Source organism: Xylaria bambusicola, assembly GCF_022495145.1.
Source record: "Xylaria bambusicola strain CBS 139988 unplaced genomic scaffold F5B22scaffold_6, whole genome shotgun sequence".
NCBI lineage: Eukaryota > Fungi > Ascomycota > Sordariomycetes > Xylariales > Xylariaceae > Xylaria > Xylaria bambusicola.
Genome location: NW_025953559.1, coordinates 735,127 through 756,496, shown reverse-complemented (window position 1 = coordinate 756,496; position 21,370 = coordinate 735,127). Strand labels below are relative to the sequence as shown.

Genomic DNA, 21,370 nt, shown 5'->3' with positions numbered 1-21,370 from the left:
AGCAACGTGTTTCATAGAACCTTCTGGTTACGGCTAAACTTACTGAACTTGTGATCTTGGCCCATCGGTCTGACTATGAAGGACCATGCACACGGTACCTTCCGTTTAGAGACCGTGACGATGTCTTCGCGTTTCCCCCGTTCAGACCCGTTGTAGTGTAGTTGTGCCAAGCTAGAGAAGCAGCTAGAGTTCATCTTGGCTAGGCTGAAAACAACGCCATCTAACGCATGTTGCTTCCACACGAGGTCCAGACCACCAAAGTCTGACTTGGCGGCAACGGTCGATTCTACAACCACTGCCAAGGTTGGGGGAATTCAACATCTAGTGTTTAATGTGGATAAAACTACAGCTACAACTAGTCCTCGGTTTGAATGTAACCAGTATCTTTTGGTTGCCCTGTTATACTTGGCTATAGGATATCGCCTCAGAGATAGCTAGAGCTCCAGAGAGTTGATCAGCAATGTAGGGATTCTACTCACCGAACTGTTGTGATAAGTTGATAACTAGCATAGTAAGGCCGACGTTACTTGGCCATTTTGCATAGCACAGAAAGTGGAATGCTGGTCAGGCGTGCTTATACACCTTGCGCGCTCTCAGCTCCGTTAGGACATGTAGTTAGCTGAACCATGTTTGATGAGATCTTGAGAATGGTATCAAAGTGTTACACGACCGTGTCCGCTTACTTAGTAGATGACCATCGTCACACGTATTAGTAGTGAGATACTAACCCTACAAAATATTACTAATTTTAGCGCGTTATCATCCATAGCGGGCGGCGTGTTTCGCGGGGTACAAAACTAGTGGAGGTAAAATGTGAAATTATGCAAAGGATGGGTTAATAGTCCTGTCAAGCTACTGTAAACTAATAGATACGTACACTAGAACACATAGAGGAGCAGAGCGCCAAAGACTACTAAAAAGTGCCTGCCTACTGCAGACAGAGTTGTTGATCGGAACATGGGTTTTGTCTCGATGTTCAGATGACCACGTGCACTCGGCGTAAGATAATCGTCCTGGCCTGCGAAATGCAAAGATGGGTGAGGGGAGCCACGCCATCGGAACGAACAACACACGCTACTATTCTTAAATTAAGAGAACCGGAGAGAAACGGAACCGGAATATAAGAGGGAGAAGACTCTTATGAAACATGCTTTACATAGGTACTGAGTCTATACTCCGCCTGTGTAGTAGAGATGGATGGTGGCACATAGGTAGCTTCTTACAGGCGTACATGAAAACAACGTTTTTACACTAAAGCGCATTGGCCTCTATGTTTTGACTTTTGTTTTTCTTCCCTAGATCATGATTGCGGAGGGGGGGCTAGCTGAACCTCTCATACTGATCATGTAGCAAAATATCTTGTTGCGAAGAGATCCGACCCCAAGTACGCGGTACGGTAGAGCCAAGGACCCCTTCAGACGACTTTTTTTAACGGGTGGTTGCGGTAAGCGGCGTGGCCGTCTTTAAGGGGAGGCTTGGCTCGGGTGTATACTATGTAGTTGGAAGCTTGGCCGTTACAAATTCGCCAAGCCTCTCTTAATTCTTACCAGTTGTTACTGGAATAAGAAGAAATCGAACGATATATCACAACTGACCTATCATAATCCCCGTCACATTACATGGGCATGGGAAGATCATAACTGTACTTACACTACATAGTACACGCTGTAAGAAGAGCACCAGCTACATACCTACTTTCCGGTCAATAATAAGTGGTGATGGTCTCTGGAGAGCCACGCTGTTGCACAGAAGAAGATACTACTGGCGTGCAGACCCGACCAAGCTTAGTTAAACGCTTTTCAACATCATAAGCTTCCTTGGGAAGCTCCCGGCATTTAGCATGCACGCGACGCAGCCGTCAAGGGTGCATAATGGCAGCCAAGACAACTGCGCTCTTAAAGCAGCAGCTCGCGCCTTTCTTGGCTGTTGTGAATTCTCATCCCTTGTGGGAGCCAAGGAGCGTCAGATTCGTGTGAGAAACCGCCAAGCAGTGGCCCGGGTATGGTAATCACGAGGCTTGGTTGGGCGTCTATCATCATTTGTGTTTCCCAGGTAGAATGATATAATCCTACTGTAGTTCCAGCCTACAAACGCCAGTGTAATGTTTATGGTTTGTTCTATTTGTGTCTACTCCGCCCTTTTCTTTTCTTACACATCTGTATATACATCATCTTACTGCTGGGCAGTCATAGAACCACTTTCCTTGTAAACAACAGAAAAAGATAGATTTTCCATTCATTTTTACCTCTTTACTCTCTTAATCATTTCAGTTGCTTTCAGCCTCTTACCACCTTCACAATGACTACATCACCGAAAGCGCTTCTGCTCCTTGCGTCGGCGATACCGCAAGTCCTAGGATTCTGTGGTGCACGTACCCATCTAGACCGACGAGAGGAGGGAGAAACTGTGCCGACGGCCACTTTTGGTTATATCGGCACTGGAGGACCTTTGCTATGGCATCATCTTAGTCCTGCTAATGCTCTGTGTTCAACTGGTACGAACCAGTCGCCCATTAACATGGTTGAAGGGTCCTTCACGCTTGTGCCGGGCACAGACCTTACCGTAACTCTTCCCGAGGAAGTCGAAGAAGCGGAGTTCGAAAACCTCGGCAGCACAATAGAGGTAGTGATGGAGGGCAAGGGAGGAGCACTCACGCTTGAGGAAGTGGAATATGAGCTCCTACAGTTCCACTTCCACCATCCCAGCGAGCACGTCGACAATGGCGTCAGCATGCCCAGTACGTTCGCTTCGAGAACCTAACATTACTTAACTGTGTGACTGACAATCGGTTTAGTGGAAATGCACATGGTTTTCCAAAGCGCGGAACAACAGCTGGCCGTGATTGGGGTTTACGTCGACCTTGTCGACTCCACGTCAGCGAACGCAACTCGAACGCTCCGACGACGCGCCACCGCCTCCGCCATGCTCGAGACTATCTTTGCCTCCATCGACGCCATTGCCACACCGGGTACAGTTACTAAGACGGGGGCTTTCAGCATGACCGAGCTGAATGAGATGCTCGCAACCACGGAGTTCCAGCGCTACGCCGGTTCCCTAACCACGCCGCCTTGCTCTGAAGGCGTTCAGGTAAGCATTTTGAATCATATCTTACGTAACACGGCGTGCTTTGTTCAACCCCACTTGAAAACCTTTCCTTGTCAAAGCGCAGTATTCTCGAGATAGTAGCTAACTCGCAATGTTTGTAGTGGTCGGTCCCTACAAGCAAGCTCACTCTTTCTCGCGCTACATTTGCCAAGGTGAGAGATGTAGTCGGCTTCAACTCACGTTTCCCCCAGAATACCCCCGGCATGGCCAATTTGATTGCTATGTCAGCTCTGGCTTAAGAAATCTGAGTGCCGCCTTGGGCTTTGTGATCAGACAAGATGGACATACATATAGACGCATACTTATCACTATCACTGGGACAATGTTGGTAAAGAGTTAAATTTCGTATAGCTAATAATCTGAGCTAGTGCTCGCATCTTTTTCTGAACGTCAGGTTCTACTATAGTGTGATATAAGTGATAAAGTTCATATCTAGATAATAAATGACTAGCTCGTGAATTCCTACTGTCTCTTGAGCTTAAGTTATCAGGAGGATGGCAAATATTTTAATGAGTAAGAATAGGTGGTAAGCTGTCGTCGAAATTCTTGGACACGAATAACCCTTTCAGATCCCAGGAGCGTGCTCAATGCTGTACTCTGTCATTTAAGATAAGGCGTACGACTGGAAATTAGGTATGGGTGTTCAAAGTGCCCTAGATTATGTTTTTGAGTCTGCTAACTGAATATTGAATTTGGAAGCATATGGAAGCGTACTTAGTATCTTAAACCAAGCCTATCTAGTTGGAACACCAAGTATCAGACGCCTCACAACTATCAATAGAAGAGTTTCTAGGTACTCTGAAATTGCACGTATGTATACAACAAGGAAATGATCAGCAAACAAGTTCCAACATTTCTATTCCGCCCCTTTTACCTGCCGCCATAATCCCCCTAGGAGCGCAGCATTCACTGCTGGACACTCCTTATCAAGCCCTAGCGCTGACTCCCCAGGCAACGTGGCTCGCTTGTTCCTGTCCAGCGAAAACGTGACGTGGCCACGCGGAAAATACTCCTTCGAAACAATAAGATGGATAATACCTCCTTCATGTTCACCCTTCTCTATCTCAGCCAGCCAGTCGTCAAGGGACACTAACAAATTCTTCGACATCCGGCCAGATCTCTTTGATCAGATCAGGCATGTCTTTTAGAGACAGCAGCGCCACATTACCGATGTGGTACACCTCGTGTTCTTTGATGGGGGAGTCTTCTTGTTGTAGAGTGTTTAACGCCACGAGAGCCGAGGCCAGGTATGTAACAGGCACAAAGTCTATAGAGAATGGCGGTTGAGAGGAAAAGCCCAGCGGCGGCACGACAGCTTTCTCGATCATGCTTATCACCATTCCTAGCGTAAACTCATCAATATGGAGACCCTGCGAAGAGTTCTGGATTGAGGGAGAGGTGACGGTCTGGCGCGCGAGCTATAGTCACGGGGAATACACATGAGGTGCCTGCGTAAGGAGATTCTCAGCTACCTAGCGAGTCTTGGAATAACCGAGGTTATCTGTTGCTGGGGGCTGGGAGTGCGTCATTGTCTCTTCGGCAGAGAAAAGGTCCTCCTTAATTCGACTTAAGCCGATTTATGTTTGTAGATGCGGCAGTGGAAAAGAGATAGAAGAATACCCGACGACGTAGGAGTATACAAATCAAGAACAATATCAACGCATTAATAACAACAGGACGTTTTCAAAGTACGATGCTAGCATTTGATGATATAAATCACATTCCCTCTGTTGAAAAAAACTTTAAACTTCTTGATTCTCAATTCCTTTGAATCTTGAGACAAAAAATATATATCATAATCTCGTGGCTCTCGCCACTTCCGCTTGAATCTAGTCCCTAGCGACCTTGATCAGAAAGGATCCAGTACCAAGGCCACTACCCCATTCTCGATGAGCAGCCTGGATATCCTCCATGTCCCAGACATTCTTTATAGGGACAGTTATCTCTGCCGTCTTGACCATATTCAAAAGGCTTCTTATATTTTCGACGTAGTGAGCATTGCCTCGTGACAATCCGAAGAAGGTCGTTGACTTGCTAGATAGGGGGTTGAGGCCCCGCGCCAGCATCTTCACTACAGAGCCGACGGGATTTCCTTCCCCTCCATTGAGCGATGCCTTGTTGGTCCCGAAACCCACGAGAATGCCGTCTTTGGCGAGAATTGAATAACTCTCATCAAAACTATCATAGCCTAGCGGATCAAAAACAGCGTGGGCGCCACCGAGATCCTTCATAGCCTGGATCCAGTCCTTGTTCGTGTAGACGAATGGATGAGCGCTGCGGCTCCTTAGTTCCTCGTGGTTCCGCTCGCTCGCAGTGCCATAGATCTCGGCGCCTTGTAGCAAGCATATGGACATAAGGGAGTAGCCGACGGCGCCGCTGAGACCGTGAATAAAGACCCGCTGACCCTTGGAGACCTTGGCTGTATGCACCGCCATGCTGTAGCCTGTGTTCCAATCGCAGAGGAGCGCTGTAGCTTGTTTGTGGTCGACTCCATCGGGAACTTTGATGCAGTACTTCTCCGGCTGAATGACGAGCGTTGCCTCGGCGTCGTACTTAGTCAGCACAGCGACGACCTCTCCTAGTTGGAATTCATTTGCGCCTTCTCCAGTCGCCGTGATCTTACCGACAAGGCAGTACCCTGGAGTCAGTGGGGCCTTCTTCATGAAGGGGTAGACGCCTTTGCGCATACTATATAGCCGCTGAAGTCAGTAATTACTCTTCCAGGTAAAAGTTCTGTGAGTACTGCATACTCCCGAGGCACACTATTGCTCCTAATAGGAAACTAACGCCTCCAGTAGTATTTAGAACAGGAAGAAAATGAATCCCAGCGATTACATACTTGATGTCGGCGCCTGAGAAGCCAGAGTATTCCGTTGCGATTTGCACATGTCCAGGGGGAGGAAGCTCGCATACATCGTCAACCACTTTAAGGACATCAACACCGCCAAATTCAGTGATAACAACTTTACGAATCGCAGACATATTGTGAATTAGGGTGAGATGTTTTGTTCTTGTCTCGAGAGTATGAAAGCGAGATTTTGCTTGGGATGTATTCAGATCGTGGTTGTATGGATTTTAGACGAGACTCAGGCATCGTGAAGTTAAGAGGATGCGCCTTTAATAGAAAATATGTGAGTTCAGTGTTTGTAAAGCAGCTTTACGACGTAATCCGGCTACCTCGTCGGTTTGTGATTGTATCCGCGTTCTTTGACGACGATCACCTAACATCCGTTTAATGACTGACGTCAGGCACGTCATAGCTGCTGTCCCCGCCCAATGCGTGCATACCAACAGGTTAGGATCATTCCCTGTGAGGTTTGTGATCGTTCATATATCAGAGCCAACCTCACGCTTTGCGGGGAATATTCTAAAAATATTACCTATATGATCGGTCTCAAGGTACTCTACACCGACTACTCCCATGATGGAGAGGCCAATACGGAATAGTAGATGAAAGTATCTTGTCGAACTACTTTGAAGCCTCAGGCGTAATATTAGAAGCCTACAATTCTCTCGGTGTACTGCAGCATTCATGGCGGCCGCCTGATACATATTTGTCACGCTACCGAGCGTCCCGAAGCGCACGAATGTGGCACAAAGCAAGCTCTTCTATACACATTACATGTCACACAAGCCCTACGGACACACTCTTTCATCCAACCCTCCATCAACGGCGCCTGATAATTGAGTCACACCAACTGTCTTAGAGCCTGGACTGGTACGAAATGGCCGGCAAGAAAGAGCCCGGCTGTGTGTAACAGCAGCTTCGTCGCCAATGAAACTGTAGGCATCGACTAACATTACACGAAGCTCGTGGATAATTAGAGTCTTGGAGATGAGGAATGACAGAGGGTGGTTAGAGAACCAGACGTCGATGGTCTGGGCTAACTTGCTGCTACTATGATCAGCTAAGATATCTGTGTTGGACTGTTCGGCATCTAAGTTGTTGGGATCGAACATTGACGCTGCATCATTCTTTTTGAGACCGTTGGGTTACATTAAATCGCCTGCTATGTGCGAGCAGCTTACTTTTACTTGACTGCTTATTTAAGTACTGGTTCACTGCTTGATAGTACGTAAGGTACAAGTACAAGCATTTCTGACATTCTCAAAACCTCTCAGATAGTGGATTGAAGATTAGGTGATATAAATCCACCTCTATACGAACTACCCTAATGGCAAGACCGTACATTACGAGTTGTTGTCCGAGTTTCTGACCTTTGAAAGAGAGTAGGCTTTACAACCATGACGCGTTGATATATTCAATTATAGTATACGAAGCCCAACTAAATGCATTTCGCCCGTTGTTTACTTAGTTATCAGTTGTATTCTATAGCCCCTAACCATAAAGTTTCTTATAAACATGAAAGAAAACTGAGGAGGTCAATGGTCTCGTTTGTGCAGCTTGGTTCAAACATCTCCTTTCAACCACGAAGAACCAATCCGCGCAAAATTCAAGTTGGTAATATCCTCGGCAGGCATGCCTGCTGCAAGCTCAATATTCTCGAGAATTTCAAGCTCCTAATGCTACGCCTGAGGTTTCGAAGTAGTTCGACAGGATACTTTCATCTATCGTTTAGTATTGGCCTCTCCACCATGTCAGTAGTCAGTATTTTTTGTATCTCAGCAAAAGCCTTATCAATCTCGCTGATTCTTACAGACGCAGCGAAATCCCACACGCCTTGTTAATGCATCCCAGCCCCTTTACACAATGTCCAGCGGGTTGTAGCAGCTGGTAGAATGCACGTTCTGCCCAAGAATAATTATATCTAATAAAAGTATACATGCCAAGTTCTTCTGAGCCATGGTGCATAATTTGATAGATTATTGTGCGAGCATTCATCAAGAGCCGTTCGCTAGGACTCATTACGTATATGACAAAGTTCTGTTCTGTCCCTAATGCTCGGAAAGGAGTATTCTCGAAGCACATAAACCGTGACAAGGATATCTACACCTGAGCTGCATAAATTATAACTTAATCATAACCTTTAATCGGCATCTTTTCACAAGAACGGTAAAGATCTTAGTCTCCACCCCTTAGATACGGGCAATAGTTTGGCTATTAAGCCAATGTGTTACATTTGAGGCGATGTATCCCATTCCTCTTTACATGAGACTGCTCCAAGACTTTGCCCACGCTGGAGCTGAAAAGGAAGTCTCTCCCTACGTAGCCCCGTGCTTCTTAAGACAAGCTTCGTTTCAGTCATTTGGCTTCAGGTGATCGAGGAATTCTTTGCTGTTAGTTCACCACTCACATATGTTTTGTCTTTTCAATCTAATTGTACATTTCACCATGTCTCATACTGAAGTGGGCTTTTGCAAAAGCTAAAAACGAAGTTCTGCTGACAAATCTATCTGGCTATGTGCTCTGTTCGAATATGTCTCCAAGGTCCAAATTGTGGGATGGTATCTGGGCGGCGCTGCAACCCAGCTGCGAGACTTAGTGAAGAGTTCCGAGCTCCTTGATATCAGCAACCCTTAGGTTATCATAAGCGAGGGCTGTAACACTGAAAATGCGAGAGTCTTTGGCACCTCTGTCAACCAATGCTTACCCGACGACTAAGCGAAGCAGCATGCTTCCGCACTGAACCCTCTGCAATAAGCCTTCGCCTCATTTGGCAACGCCACGCAGTTCAAATATCAAGAGTCAACCCAAAACGCGGATACTTCCAAGGCCGACCCATGGCCGCGATTTCGTCACAAGATCAGGACTTTCTTCATACAAAGACAAGCCTCTAGACGACGGCACTATCCGTGAGGTTATCACACGAATCGAGCAGCTAGATGATGTGTCGCAGATCTGGGCCGAATGGTACTCATAGAACATCTCGTCGGAAACAACGAGCTCCTCGTTTCCCTGGGCAGCGGAAGCTCAAGCGCACCTTGGGTTTCAGATCGACGGTTCAGAAGATCCTATCGTCCAACAAGGCTACGGTAAGTGGTTTGTCGACCTCGAGCAATTGCTGTGCCCAGCTGTCAGGTGAGTACCTAGAGTCCAATGCAGGTGTAGATGTGCGACCCGAAATAGCCCAGCGTCCTATACCGGCTGTGCGGATGATACGCTCTCGACCAACCCCATGATATCGTACTACGGAGATAATATCTGCAGGCTAATCTCCATTACAAGGCAATGGGGCCCGAAGGACTTCTTTTCAAATCCACTTTCAGTCCCACCGACTGTGCCTGAGGGGATCGACTGTACATACGTACAGCAAGTAGGTATGTAGGTTGCTTGATTCCGTGGGCAGCCGTTTCGTGTATATTTACAGTTAATCTCATGAAGTTATATATCCCATACATAACTCTTTAGATTGCTCGCATAGTATTGTCATATCGCAGCTGAGCCAGCTTAAGGCGATACCTATGTACCTAGGTAAGTAGTTATTTTACCCCTGGTGCTATATTAAAATATAGATAATTGGTTGAGATTAATCTAGCGGTTCTTGTCACCAACATCTTGGAAATTCATAATCTCCTTTTTCAATCCCAATAGTTATATTAATATATGTATGACTCCTTTGTGTACCACGATTTCTTCAGAATTATAGAGTATGTACATGTATTTGACGCTTGTCTCGTAGTTTACAGTATGTAATCAAAAAGGCACTGTATATACACACTGTAAGTTACCCCTCGATCTGGTACCTAGGTACCTCTCGCTACCTACATGGGTACCTACCCGCTACTTTACTACCTAGCCCGCAGTTAAGTAGAGAGCCCTTGCACCGAGACGTGACGCAAAGGGTCCAATTGGGGACCCCCTAGACTAGTGCTCCGTAACCCGAATTTTATCAAGGCATAATGGACAAGCCCGCCAATCTTTACACCGCCAAATCCCCATACTGACCCGGTACTTTACCGCATCGTAACAAGTCATAAGCCCTTTTGCATTTTACCCTTGATCAAGTTCGCATGGGTACAGTTCAATACGGTTATCAGAGTTATCAGAGTTATCAAAGCTACCAGAGCTACCAGACCTGTCAGAGCTATCGGAGACGGTATCAACGCGGCACACGGGGCTCGTAGAGTCCGTCATAGCACAATATGGCCTCTCTCTTAGAGCGAGGAGCGAACCTCAACCCACGAGTCCAGCTTGCAGCCACAGCCATTGCCTCTGGCGCTGTCGTTGCCACCACGATTCTAGGCTTCCAAAAACTGCAGAAAGTACGGCGCATCAGTCAGCTGAAGCGCTCTATAAACTCGTTGGCCGAGGACGGCGAAGGAAACGTGGGTTCATCCTCCGAATCCAATACCTACCTACCTACCTGCCTTCCTACCTGCCTGCCCTACCTACATCTCGAGTGCCCATGCAACGTAGCCACTAACTCGTGCAAGGTAGCTTGACAGCTTTGGCGGTGCATCCAGTGCCGATAAAGAAGATATTCGAGACGCCATACTCGCCCGTCGCGCCCAGGCCGGTGACTACGACGAAGAGCTCATCCTTGAACAACTTGCCCGAAACGCCGTCTTCCTCACCAACGAAGGCCTCGACAAACTACGTGATGCATTCGTGATAGTAGTTGGCTGTGGAGGTGTCGGATCCCATTGCACGGCTGCCCTCGCACGATCGGGTGTTTCACGTATCCGATTGATAGACTTCGACCAAGTGAGCTTGAGCTCTCTCAACAGACACGCCGTCGCTACGCTCGCCGATGTCGGCATTCCTAAGGTTCAATGCTTGCGGCGGCGCTTGCTAGCTATCGCGCCATGGGTACACTTTGATCTACGGCAAGAGAAATTTTGGGATGAGGCTGCAGAACGGCTGCTCGCCCCATGGGAGGAGACAGGCCAAAGGCCTGATTTCATAGTCGATGCCATCGACAATATCGACACCAAGGTCTCACTACTGAAATTTTGCCATGACAATAAGCTACCGGTCATCTCTGCTATGGGTGCTGGGTGCAAGAGCGATCCGACGCGCATCGTTGTCGGCGACATTGGGACAAGTACCGAGGATGGACTGTCGAGATCCACACGTAGGAGGTTGAAACTTATGGGTGTCACTAAGGGCATACCCACGGTCTACTCAACGGAGAAGACTGCCGAAGGAAAGGCAGAGTTGCTGCCTCTACCCGAAGAGGAATTTAAAAAGGGACAGGTCGGTGACCTGGGTGTTTTGCCTGATTTTAGAGTTAGGATATTACCTGTTCTAGGTACAATGCCTGCTGTCTTTGGATATACCGTTGCAAATCACGTTATACTCGCTATCACAGGTACCCATTACCCACTTCTATTTGTTGTCAGTCATTGAATACTAATATGAACAGGATATCCACACGACTATTTACCGGCCAAGGGCCGTGAAAAAATGTACGACGGCTTGCTCGCCTCAGTGCAGGGAGGTGAAGAAAAAATGTTGCGGCATCAAACTGGAGGCGATGCTAGCATATCAGTAGGGTTAAAGACGCCCATCACAACAGGAGACATAGCCTTCCTAGCAGAGGAAATCTACAAGGGTCGTAGTGTGATCACTGGACTCACAACTCGACTCGTCTTGACTCGGTGGCGAAAGCCCACTGAACCCATTTTGATCAAGATCGGGAAGGGCCACAACAAGCAAAAATCGTCGAATTTGAAGCTATATGACCTCGTTCTGATGACAAAGGAAGAGGGCTCGCGACATGACAAATTGATCCTTCGCGGCGATAAGCAGCCAGAGGATGTGTATGATCCCGAGGTAGTGGCAAAGGTCGAGGCAACACTCAAAGAGATAGCTCTCTATGAAAAATATAGGTAGGTAGATATACATGGACTACCTTTTCAAGTCGTTACAGTATGCGCGCGGGCGGGCCTTGACTTAACCCATTATTTATAAGCTCGTGATGGCTAAGCTATGATAAATGATCTGATGCATGTAACTCATATCACAATTTACTCTGTAACTTTCCCTCGCGTCTCAGTCCTTCCCACAGCGCCAGCGCCGTAAGGGCCTTGGCGTCTCGCAGACCTTCACGCCACAGATCGTGCATGGGCACGAGCTTCAAGGTGATCTTTTCGCCGTGATCTCTGAGCCCCGTCAACTTACCCGTCCACTCCTTCAGCGTGTCCCGCGGCACCCGTCTCTCATGCATGTAAATGCGGATGTATTCATCGCAGCCGCCCGCCGAGGGGTACATGGCAGACGGAAGCCCCTCTTCTTCCCCGTCCGCTGTCGATTTTCTATCGTTGTCCGCCGCCGCCGCTAGATCGCTGAGACAAACCAATTCCGACGCCGGGATCTCGATCCCTAGCTCCTCGTAGATCTCGCGCGCCGCTGTTCCTGCGAATTTGCCCTCGTCGCTGTCGTCTACCATGCCTGCCGGTAGCTCTGCGAACGCTAGACTGCCTGCTGGGATGCGCGGTTGGATCGTGAGGATCACGTAGCGCTCTTCTTCTGCGTTTTGGGCATCCTCCGGGATTAAGATTACGAGCATCCCCACGCTGGGTCCTCGGAGGAACACTGCGCCGGGAAGCGATTCGCCGGCGGAGTTGGTCACGTGGGCTTGTATCTTGAGAAACCCCACGTGTTTCCCGCCGAACAGGTCGTAGCTTTGCACGGCTATGGACCGCAGTGCGTAGGGGTCCTTGTGAAAGGGGTGTTTGGGATTGCTGTGTTGCAGAGAGAGTGAGTTTGATAAGGTCTTGAGCCAGGACTGTGGTGCTGGTCAGCTTACTGGCGGGGTACGAGGGCAACGGAGAACTTGACTTACATTGAAGGGCGAGAATGAGAGGAGCTGCTCTTCTGTGAAGCCCTCTGGGAGTGAGACGCTTATTGCCGGTGATTTGAGTGTGACGCTCGTCATTGTTCTTGTGGCTGGTCTAACGTTGATGAGGTGAGGTATCCAGCGTGGGATGAAGGGGACTAGGAGGGTACCGGACCGAGTTTGGCTGCTGACAAGACTGCGACTACTCTGAGATACAGTTGATGTACACAGTTTATGTTTCGCAAATATGAGCGGGCGCATAGCTTCTCGTGCACTCAAACTTTTGCCAAATCGACATGCTCACTTACAAGTTGATGCTCGTTTGCTATGACGTATCGTTTAGAGTATACGTATGATTGAGGCGGCTAATCTCCGGTAAACCATATGCGACTTGATCGAGTTGTATTCTCACTATTCTCGTCTTGCTCTTGTTACGTCTCGCTCGTTCGCGGCCGAATGACGACCGCTGAGTGATGTTTCATAAGTTCAGTACGCGGTTTCCTCCGTCTCCGAACCGGTAAACAAAATTTATACAAGAAATATCGGTGCATCGTTCCACTGATTGGCGCCCCTCGCATCTCCTCTCATCATACCGTGGACATAAGCATCTCCCACAACACGGTGACAGTGTCGATGCGTGACGTAGCATTGGAATCTTTCCACACCTTCCGCCTTGGCCCCTTTCCCAGCTTTATATGAGGCCCGTTCACTGAACAGAACATCTATATCGTGACCGGAACACCGCCTCGGGCGGCCATCCTCGCGAAGAATGAAAGGCACCTGACTGCCCAGCAGCACTGCCACCGAATCCCCTACTTTCATATCAGGTGGGCCTGTCCCTATGTAGCCGCTTCGCGTTCTGAAGAACCGCCTCCCTCCGGAGGCGCATTCCAGCAAATACTGAAATGCGTTCTTGCTTTGTGTCTCCATCTCACTGTTCGTTGGCTCAACCCATATGCCCCCGATCAAAGATGTCCGCCTGCGGGAACTTTCGTCGACCGTAAGCCAATGTTCGAAAGCTTCGTTTCTGACCATCTGCCCCGGAAGCCTGCGGAATTCTCGCACGTACTCTGACCTGTCAGCATACTGTACGAATTCCAGATCCGAGCAAAGTGTACGCCAAAACGCAGCATATAAGGATCCGCCCGCGATATAACCGCCCGATACAATCCCCGTTAACGTCGGCAGAGCTTTCTGCCATTCAAGGACAGTAAGCCGGGTTCTGTTTCTCCCTTGGTTGTTCTGAAGTACCCGTCCAACGTGATCAACTTTATCTAGTAGATATCCCTGAACTTCTAGGATCGATTGTCCATGGAGCGCAACACTGCCGCAAAGGTAATCGGCTGCGCTGTACAGCTGAATGTTACCAAGTCTGATATGTTCGTTAATAGAGGGGGAGCAGTTCCAGTCTGTAACCCATGAAGGCATCTCGGATCGGCCATCACTCCCTAGAGTACCTGCTAGGGGTGCCAGCGATCGCGTGTTCTTTATTAGTAGCCACGTAGTCCTGAAAAATATCTGGTAGTCTCGAAGGGCGTAATCCGGAGTGATTCCCACCGTCGCTTGACCAGACTTCTCAAGACCCCATCGCCTGATCAGCCCCAAGACTGCGAAGACCTTATCTCTAGGGTCGGTAGCCAATCGAGAACGGAATTTTCTAAGCACCGTAAGTGGAACCAAAGGCTCAAACTTCTGCCAAGTGCGACGCGTCGATTCAATTTCCATGATGACGCGGGTAAATTGCATTAGGCTTTGTCCACTTTTAAGTAGCGAGAAGAGGCCATCTACGTTATCCTTGACCCGGCTTGTGTCGTATTCGACGGCCGCCAGGGCAAACATTCGCCATGGCGCACACATCTGCCACGTCAACATGTGTTAGTCCAATTCCTTACTAAGTCCTTTCTAGAGATACACAGATTATGGCAGTTACGTTTCTAGACCAAAGGCATACATACTGCGGCAACAGTTAGCTCCGGAAGACAATAGATCTTTCTATCAACACCAGGTTTCAGAATTGGCACAGAGGCTTTTGATGCTTACCATTGCCATAGTAAACCATCGGGCTCTTAGCCACGACCGTTTCCTGTACCACCCATATCCTCCGCCACTGGAGGTACGTATTCAGTTAACTAAAGACCACAATGGCTGCGGGGGTTAAACTTACCCATGCCTTCTTCATGATCGCATTGAGCCCATTTATGATGCTCGTCGAATAGCTCACGTGTCGCAAATGCCAGATTTTGTCGACTGGGACCCCGCTCGCGAGAAGCTGGAAGACACAGAATGTGCCAAAGATATCGCACCTATTGTCATCGAACCTCAATGCCCTATCTTCCGAAGTCGCAGAAAAGTATGCCTTCAATTTTGGAATATCATCTTTATTGCCGAACCACTGCACGACATTTGGATTGTCGTGCGTGCCGCGCACATCATCACCCACGGTGCCAACATTCTCCCAGATCCAGTCACCCATGTCATCGTCGGGCCCGCTTTCACCAAGCCAGATCAGAACCTCACTGCTAAATTGGTATATGTCCCGCATCATGCCCACTTGATAGGCGCGTTCAGCATCATCTTGCTGGTTGATGCATACAGCATCGACCCAGAGGCTGACCACCTCGTCGGGCTGCCTGAATCGCCGCAGAGCAGCATGAAGGTTTGCACTTATGTAGATAGGCTTCGAGTTGCAGTATATAGCCTCATCTGGAGCGACGTCTTCGTTCTTCCATGCGTAAGACAGTGCTTTGTAGGACAGGGAAGGAGAGAGCTTTCTCTCGACAAGCTGACAGTGTATGGGCAGCACGGAGAAGTCCGCTGGCAAGAGCTCGAGGAGACGGACCGTCTTGACTCCAGGGTCTAGCTGTGGGTAAAGATAACAACTCAATTGTGAACTTAATCGAGGCGGCATCGCGAGAAGAACGCGATGAGTAGAACTCGAAGTTCACGATCAATTGAACGTGGCGTCGACAGTGAGACGCTCTCAAGGGTATATATACATACAAGCATCAACTGTCCGAGAGTAGATATTGAAGCTCAACCTAATGTAGTTTAGCTTGAATCCTTGGCTGGCTACCTTACCACAATACAATGCTACATCATATCATCAGACTGTTTCATTAGTGTTAGCATTCGCAGGACCATAGCTATAACCCCAGAATAACGATTAGCTACCATACTACACCTAAATATAAGTGGTTTGAATGGGTCAAGCAGTCTCTATATTTGTACGGACGGTGAGGGACGACTTTGGGGGCCAAATTTCTGACAACCAAGGCTGGCCCAGAGCTTCGCGAAGGCCATCACCACCTTCGATTCAGCTATTAATGCCACCACCAAGTTATCCTCACTTTCAAAATCTTTGACTCTTCCATCTTCTTAGGCAGGATATATGACGTAAGTGTATTGTTTGGCAGGTGCGAGGACAGTACCCCTCACGGCGCTACAATGACAGTCGTCTCCGATAGTTCCTATTGTCTTGTTACACTATTACAATGTCTATCTTCCGACTTTTATCTCAACCGGAATCCTCATAGTGTATCATTCCTCACCATCATTTGAGTCATCCCCACTATATCAGCGGCGACTTACCCCATCATAACGACACTTCCGTTGTATATCAACGCCATATCAAGGCAGTTGAGATGGCGGAAAGAAAAGGAGCTTTCATGTTCGTCGGGCACTTCATAAGCGACCTCAACGTGATGGTTGGAATGTTGGTAATCGGGATGGTCCTAGGGGGTTTTGTTACCTGGAGCGTCCTCACTAGCTTCCCCGAATTCAAACGCCCTGTGCAATTCTTGTTTTGCAATACCGGAGCTCAAGGTGTTCAAAGAGGCTAGGCTTGTCAGTCTACACGCAAAATCTGGCTGGGTCCAAGCTGTTGAAACGATCTTCGAGATCTACATGAGAAAAAATATATATTTCTGCAGCAATACGACTTGTCGATCCACACTCTGCTTCCCTTAAAGTCAACCCTTTTCTATCTCGGATTTCGACTTGTCGGTCTAATAATCAACCAGGAGCACTTAGCCCTCAGCTATCAGCCATTCCGCCAGCATGGAGGCATCACTTAGCCTCTATAAAGTATTGCTATTGCCGCAACCGGTCTTGAAAGGGGGCCAGCTAGTGTTTGGCGAGGTTGTCATACGTTGTATTATAGCAGATGTCGAGTTAGCGCCGTCAATACCTATATTTTCACCCCCAGATTGAAAAATAACTTTATTTAAACGACAAGTATTAGGACTATATACAAAAGAAGTGAGAATCATGAGACGTAAATGCAAAAACGTTGTTGTACCCTCCGATTCCTCCACGGGGCTGCAATGAATTACATCCAATACCATCGCGGAGAATCAATATTATAGCTATTATGAATTAATCAATACTCACGAATTGATCCACTATCTTAATTAAATATTCCAAGAAAATACCCATAGAATCATGCCAATATCTCAGTTTCGTGTTTTTGGTGGCACGACAGTCTCGCCAAGCGGCAGCCCTATTTCATTGGTATGACAGGGAGAGTCACGTAATTCATTGTTGTAGGTCCAAAGCATATGTGGTTTACACCTTGGAATATTTCAGGAGCCCTAAGTATTATTGAACCGTCAGCTCATTGTTTTCAGGTGTTTGTTACCCTGGATACCGAAACGCACCTATCCACGGGATCGTCATGTCTGAAAATTCCTGATCCCTGCGTATCACCAGATGCAACTTCAAACACCAGTCTTCCTCCCTTTTCAATTATGACGTTCGTTGGCCAGATCTCGATGTCTATGGGATATATCTCCCCTTGTATCACAGACAGCACATCACGACTTGTGTAATTGCGGTGTGGAAGCCACTCGCGATGCTTAGGGCTCTCTTTGTCGACCTTGCGGAACGAGGCCCTGAGCCAGCCCTTAGTTAAAGGCACGGGGTCTCCAGCGGTGCCAGTGTAGAATATTTCTGTCCCGTCTGGTCCGATGTGCCGCAGGGTCACGAAAAGGTCGATATCAGTCGGGCACGGTCCATCGCGATCTAATGATAAGCCTCGAGTAAGTAGCTGTGATCCGGAAGAACCCGCGAGAACGCTCAGAGATGCCGAAGGAGGCATATTAAGGACTTCTTTTGGGCAACCTGAGCTCTCGTAACGCGTCAGATGAAGGATATGGGGCTCTAGTATACTCACCTGGGCTTACAGAGACATTAATATGGGCAGTGATGTAGCCCGTAATCTCTGTCTCTTCAGAAAAGGGCTCAGTGATAAATTGGACAAACTCGGGCTTCTCTAATGTACCCAGAGCGCGGTACGATATCTTGGTCTTTGCGTATGCCGTGGGCGGTTCCTCGAGGGTTAGGCCCAGGGATGGCGTAAGGAAGAATCTCTTATACACCGTCCGTGCGATTGGCCATTCATTTTCCTCCCGCCTCGGATAATTCTTTTCTTTTTCGGCATCATTGAATCCGACATTACCTTTTCGCAAGACTAGACTTACGGGCGCGACCTTGCCTTCTTGAGACCAACCAACTCTATCCTCTCCTTTTAGGAAAGCGTCTAGGAAACTCCGCTGAACCTCGACCTCTTCTTCATAATAAAACGGAAGATCATGTCTGCCGGTAATCATGCGGAGATATTTAAACTTGGAGCCCGCATGTACGTAGCCCTCTAAATTACCTCTCAGATGTAGCAAAATACCTCCCCAGTTTCCCACAGAGAGCAGGGGCACCTGGATATCACCCATATCATACTCCTTCGAGGCATAATACGGCTCATCGCGGTAGTGATTCTTCTGATTGTCAATGGTCTGGTCTCGCCGAGAAGCCTGGAGCTCATCGTCTGTTAGGTCACCCTCGATTGTATCAGGTCCCCAGTTACTCGCTTTTCTGTCAGGTTTTCCATATTGATTAGTGATGACCTGCCGATCCCACCAAAACTTTATGAACGCATTCGAGAGTATACCGCCATGGCGGCACCTATCTCGGAAGTAGTCGGACATGCCCTCCCAAGGGATAATGGCAGACAAGCCCTTAGGTCTCCGCGCGGCCACGCGCCATTGGCTCCCGGCATAGTAACTGATTCCTAGCAAGCCTACTTTTCCATTCGACCAGGGCTGGTTCGAAGCCCACTCGATGACATCGCAGAAGGCCTCGCTTGTTCCCCGCGACATCGTGTCGAGAACACCTGGGGATTGCCCTGATCCCCGCTCATCTGCGCGAACGACGGCATAGCCATGACTAGTCCAGAAAGCCGGGTCTGGCGTTTCCCAAGCTGAATGTGGAGATTTATGCTGGGGGTTAACCTCAGAAAACGACTTAGGATGAAAACTGTGATCGGTCAGATTGAATTAAGGAGAGGCACTCGCCCATACTTACTCTTGATAGTGGATGTCTTTACCGTAAGGTCCATATGTGACTAGGGCTGGGACAGATCCGGAGCTTTTCGGGCGATAAACGTTACAGCGGATCAAACCATTATCAAGTTTGAGCGTCACGGTCACGTTCTGTTCGAAGATATAAGGGTATGATGTATCATCGACAACAAGGAGGTCTCGAATAGCGTTAGGCATTTCTTATCGATATACGCCTAGAGCGAGATAGTCGACGACTAGTACTTGAAATATAAATGTATTTCTATGTCGTCGTTTATTAGTATTTAGTCTAATTTAGAGATGTACGAAGTAGATAGTATTGATGGGTTTGGGGGCGAAGACCGGACAACCCCAACTCACAGGGCCGAGAGGTCGCGGGGCCGGAATAGCTCATGCGCTTGTATGCAGCCTTTTATGCAACCCGAATTTCCAACATGCAGCTGACTGCATGGCGCATTGATCCTAGTCGTGAATTGATTCGGATCTGAACGGGTCACGATCCTAGGGCTAAGACTTGTTATGTACAGTCCTCGCCCTTCAGGCAAAGCCTAAAATAATATATAAGTCTCTTAGATATAATGCAATATCTCTCAAGGTGCTTCATCAACTACTTCAATAACCAATACTCAAATCCGATTAATAAATATTAGTTAATATATAAAGGTCTTAGGTACATAATTGCGTAATATATCTGCATATGCAGCAATACCTTTTCCTTTGATAATATTAGCTACTTCTATCACACGAATATGCTGTATAAATAGTCGATAGATAGTATATAAATGTAACAATTGAAACAATATAGTAAGCCAATTGAAATAAATCTATAACACAGAATCTCGGACCCCTTATTTCCACCCTCATATTCGAAACGCACTCACCAATTTCTTCTGAGAAGCCCCTTTCTAGTCGCCAGTTGCTTTGAATTCATAGACTCTACACCAGCCTGGATAGATCCCCTGGCGCCTCCCTTGTTGCATTGGCGCCAACTATCCGTAAACGGCTTTTTACAATATGCGTCTCGAGTGTTTCCTTCGAGTTGCCTCCCCAACGGAAGACCCGCATCGACCTTAGATAGTCAAGTACGCCGTTGTCTTTCCAGTAAATGCCCAACTGTACCGGCTGCCCGTTGACGTCGTTACGAATAGCAATATTGGTCGATGGGTCACCACGCTTGATCTTAGCGTCGTCTAGCCCGGTGCAGACGCCAATTGTAATCTGGTCTAGTTGGTATCCGTGGATGTCACCGTGCGACCCGAATTCATCGGCATCGTAGCACTGCCGCTCCTGTAATTCGAGCAGAGTGGTTTCGACAATACTGTAATCGAAAATGCTACACCCAACATCAAGGGAGCCATGGCTCTGCATGAGCTTGTCCTTGGCTGTTGGTTGATTTTAATTAGCTGAACTTCGATCCGCGCTCTGAGGTGTGATTGATACTTACCTTCAGCGGAAATCACAACCTTGGAGGCTGCACCCACCTGAGTGATTGGGCAACAACCTCTGTGCAAACTCCTCATCTGCATGCTTGAGTTGCCACGTAGTCGTGAGGACGGAAGCTATATACCCCAAGAAGAGCTGCATGAGTCCTTGGCCAACCAACTCCTTCTCGGCTGTTTGGTGGTCTGACAGCCCAGACCGCCTGGGTCTCTGGGGTCTGTTTCAAGAAGCGAAGTATGTACAACCTCACTTTCCAATATTGCCTGCATGTCTCTAAAATATCATGAACAGCCTGCAATGGCCTTTCGTATGGCCGAAGTGCAAGGCGAACTACATATTCAGCTAGTACAGCCTGTGCAGCTTGTACGCGTGTAACAGTGATAGAGCGAAAGGCATACTGAAGAAAACTAGCTATATATGAATGCATTGGAGTAGGAAACGATGAGAAAATGATGAAAGTATTCACAAATTATGGCCCTCCAGTTCGTGATTATCAAGTAGAACCGTATGCCTCACTGTGAAGAATGGTAGGGCTTAGGAGGATTATATACTAATCAACATTGTGTCCACCCACCGTAGAGAATCCGAATTTAACGAGCATTCGCGCTTTCATGCAGACAAATTTAGACTCTGAGAACTACATGTTTGACAGACTAACTAACAAGCAATGACCAGAAAAAAAGGTTAAGAATAATAGTCAAGAAAAGTGTTGGTTCGGTATTGGAAGAACAAAAATATCGAGGCTGAGTTGTGGCACGAAGTCAGTCATGTAAGAAAGTATAGTTGCGTTTG

General features: G+C 47.8%; 8 protein-coding genes across 8 annotated transcripts; 2 read left to right on the top strand and 6 right to left on the bottom strand.

The window, feature by feature from the left end:
- Nucleotides 1-1,599: 1,599 nt before the first annotated feature.
- F5B22DRAFT_593439 (alpha carbonic anhydrase) lies at nucleotides 1,600-3,631 on the top strand. The gene is made up of 3 exons (XM_047973997.1): nucleotides 1,600-2,737; nucleotides 2,795-3,087; nucleotides 3,207-3,631. The coding sequence occupies exons 1-3, from the start codon at nucleotides 2,299-2,301 to the stop codon at nucleotides 3,342-3,344; spliced, it is 870 nt and encodes a 289-aa protein (XP_047834254.1). The 5' UTR covers nucleotides 1,600-2,298; the 3' UTR covers nucleotides 3,345-3,631.
- A 465-nt stretch (nucleotides 3,632-4,096) lies between these two features.
- Nucleotides 4,097-4,766, bottom strand: F5B22DRAFT_593436 (uncharacterized protein). The gene has a single exon (XM_047973996.1). It carries the CDS (start codon nucleotides 4,443-4,445, stop codon nucleotides 4,185-4,187), a length of 261 nt encoding a protein of 86 aa, XP_047834253.1. The 5' UTR covers nucleotides 4,446-4,766; the 3' UTR covers nucleotides 4,097-4,184.
- Nucleotides 4,767-4,830: 64 nt separating this feature from the next.
- On the bottom strand, nucleotides 4,831-6,296 carry F5B22DRAFT_660586 (zinc-binding dehydrogenase). The gene is made up of 2 exons (XM_047980301.1): nucleotides 5,945-6,296; nucleotides 4,831-5,793 (listed from the first exon to the last, which is right to left on the bottom strand). Exons 1-2 carry the CDS (start codon nucleotides 6,085-6,087, stop codon nucleotides 4,935-4,937), a joined length of 1,002 nt encoding a protein of 333 aa, XP_047834252.1. The 5' UTR covers nucleotides 6,088-6,296; the 3' UTR covers nucleotides 4,831-4,934.
- Nucleotides 6,297-9,864: 3,568 nt separating this feature from the next.
- On the top strand, nucleotides 9,865-11,906 carry F5B22DRAFT_466191 (ubiquitin-protein ligase molybdopterin-converting factor). The gene is made up of 3 exons (XM_047972106.1): nucleotides 9,865-10,332; nucleotides 10,445-11,318; nucleotides 11,373-11,906. The coding sequence occupies exons 1-3, from the start codon at nucleotides 10,150-10,152 to the stop codon at nucleotides 11,840-11,842; spliced, it is 1,527 nt and encodes a 508-aa protein (XP_047834251.1). The 5' UTR covers nucleotides 9,865-10,149; the 3' UTR covers nucleotides 11,843-11,906.
- A 63-nt stretch (nucleotides 11,907-11,969) lies between these two features.
- F5B22DRAFT_643254 (uncharacterized protein) lies at nucleotides 11,970-12,887 on the bottom strand (the record flags this gene model as incomplete). Its single annotated transcript, XM_047978239.1, has 2 exons — nucleotides 11,970-12,737; nucleotides 12,795-12,887. 2 exons carry the CDS (start codon nucleotides 12,885-12,887, stop codon nucleotides 11,970-11,972), a joined length of 861 nt encoding a protein of 286 aa, XP_047834250.1.
- A 429-nt stretch (nucleotides 12,888-13,316) lies between these two features.
- F5B22DRAFT_643253 (heterokaryon incompatibility protein-domain-containing protein) lies at nucleotides 13,317-15,696 on the bottom strand (the record flags this gene model as incomplete). Its single annotated transcript, XM_047978238.1, has 4 exons — nucleotides 13,317-14,645; nucleotides 14,729-14,742; nucleotides 14,829-14,895; nucleotides 14,953-15,696. The coding sequence occupies 4 exons, from the start codon at nucleotides 15,694-15,696 to the stop codon at nucleotides 13,317-13,319; spliced, it is 2,154 nt and encodes a 717-aa protein (XP_047834249.1).
- Nucleotides 15,697-16,992: 1,296 nt separating this feature from the next.
- On the bottom strand, nucleotides 16,993-19,494 carry F5B22DRAFT_593428 (Alpha/Beta hydrolase protein). Its single transcript, XM_047973995.1, has 4 exons — nucleotides 19,143-19,494; nucleotides 17,959-19,094; nucleotides 17,444-17,807; nucleotides 16,993-17,377 (listed from the first exon to the last, which is right to left on the bottom strand). Exons 1-4 carry the CDS (start codon nucleotides 19,334-19,336, stop codon nucleotides 17,287-17,289), a joined length of 1,785 nt encoding a protein of 594 aa, XP_047834248.1. The 5' UTR covers nucleotides 19,337-19,494; the 3' UTR covers nucleotides 16,993-17,286.
- Nucleotides 19,495-19,946: 452 nt separating this feature from the next.
- On the bottom strand, nucleotides 19,947-20,819 carry F5B22DRAFT_593427 (uncharacterized protein). Its single transcript, XM_047973994.1, has 2 exons — nucleotides 20,583-20,819; nucleotides 19,947-20,520 (listed from the first exon to the last, which is right to left on the bottom strand). Exons 1-2 carry the CDS (start codon nucleotides 20,662-20,664, stop codon nucleotides 20,075-20,077), a joined length of 528 nt encoding a protein of 175 aa, XP_047834247.1. The 5' UTR covers nucleotides 20,665-20,819; the 3' UTR covers nucleotides 19,947-20,074.
- Nucleotides 20,820-21,370: the final 551 nt, after the last annotated feature.

Excerpts from the sequence above, each read along its gene's own strand:
- F5B22DRAFT_466191 (XM_047972106.1), top strand. The coding sequence starts at position 10,150 with ATGGCCTCTCTCTTAGAGCGAGGAGCGAACCTCAACCCACGAGTCCAG. Across the intron at positions 10,333-10,444 it reads CCGAGGACGGCGAAGGAAAC|CTTGACAGCTTTGGCGGTGC; the intron begins GTGGGTTCATCC and ends CGTGCAAGGTAG. Across the intron at positions 11,319-11,372 it reads CGTTATACTCGCTATCACAG|GATATCCACACGACTATTTA; the intron begins GTACCCATTACC and ends TAATATGAACAG.
- F5B22DRAFT_660586 (XM_047980301.1), bottom strand. The coding sequence starts at position 6,087 with ATGTCTGCGATTCGTAAAGTTGTTATCACTGAATTTGGCGGTGTTGAT. Across the intron at positions 5,794-5,944 it reads TTCTCAGGCGCCGACATCAA|TATGCGCAAAGGCGTCTACC; the intron begins GTATGTAATCGC and ends GCGGCTATATAG.
- F5B22DRAFT_593428 (XM_047973995.1), bottom strand. The coding sequence starts at position 19,336 with ATGCCTAACGCTATTCGAGACCTCCTTGTTGTCGATGATACATCATAC. Across the intron at positions 19,095-19,142 it reads AAAGACATCCACTATCAAGA|TTTTCATCCTAAGTCGTTTT; the intron begins GTAAGTATGGGC and ends GACCGATCACAG. Across the intron at positions 17,378-17,443 it reads CATGACGATCCCGTGGATAG|GGCTCCTGAAATATTCCAAG; the intron begins GTGCGTTTCGGT and ends AATAATACTTAG.
- F5B22DRAFT_593436 (XM_047973996.1), bottom strand. The coding sequence starts at position 4,445 with ATGGTGATAAGCATGATCGAGAAAGCTGTCGTGCCGCCGCTGGGCTTT.
- F5B22DRAFT_593427 (XM_047973994.1), bottom strand. The coding sequence starts at position 20,664 with ATGCAGATGAGGAGTTTGCACAGAGGTTGTTGCCCAATCACTCAGGTG. Across the intron at positions 20,521-20,582 it reads GGTTGTGATTTCCGCTGAAG|CCAAGGACAAGCTCATGCAG; the intron begins GTAAGTATCAAT and ends ATCAACCAACAG.
- F5B22DRAFT_593439 (XM_047973997.1), top strand. The coding sequence starts at position 2,299 with ATGACTACATCACCGAAAGCGCTTCTGCTCCTTGCGTCGGCGATACCG. Across the intron at positions 2,738-2,794 it reads CAATGGCGTCAGCATGCCCA|TGGAAATGCACATGGTTTTC; the intron begins GTACGTTCGCTT and ends CAATCGGTTTAG. Across the intron at positions 3,088-3,206 it reads CTTGCTCTGAAGGCGTTCAG|TGGTCGGTCCCTACAAGCAA; the intron begins GTAAGCATTTTG and ends CAATGTTTGTAG.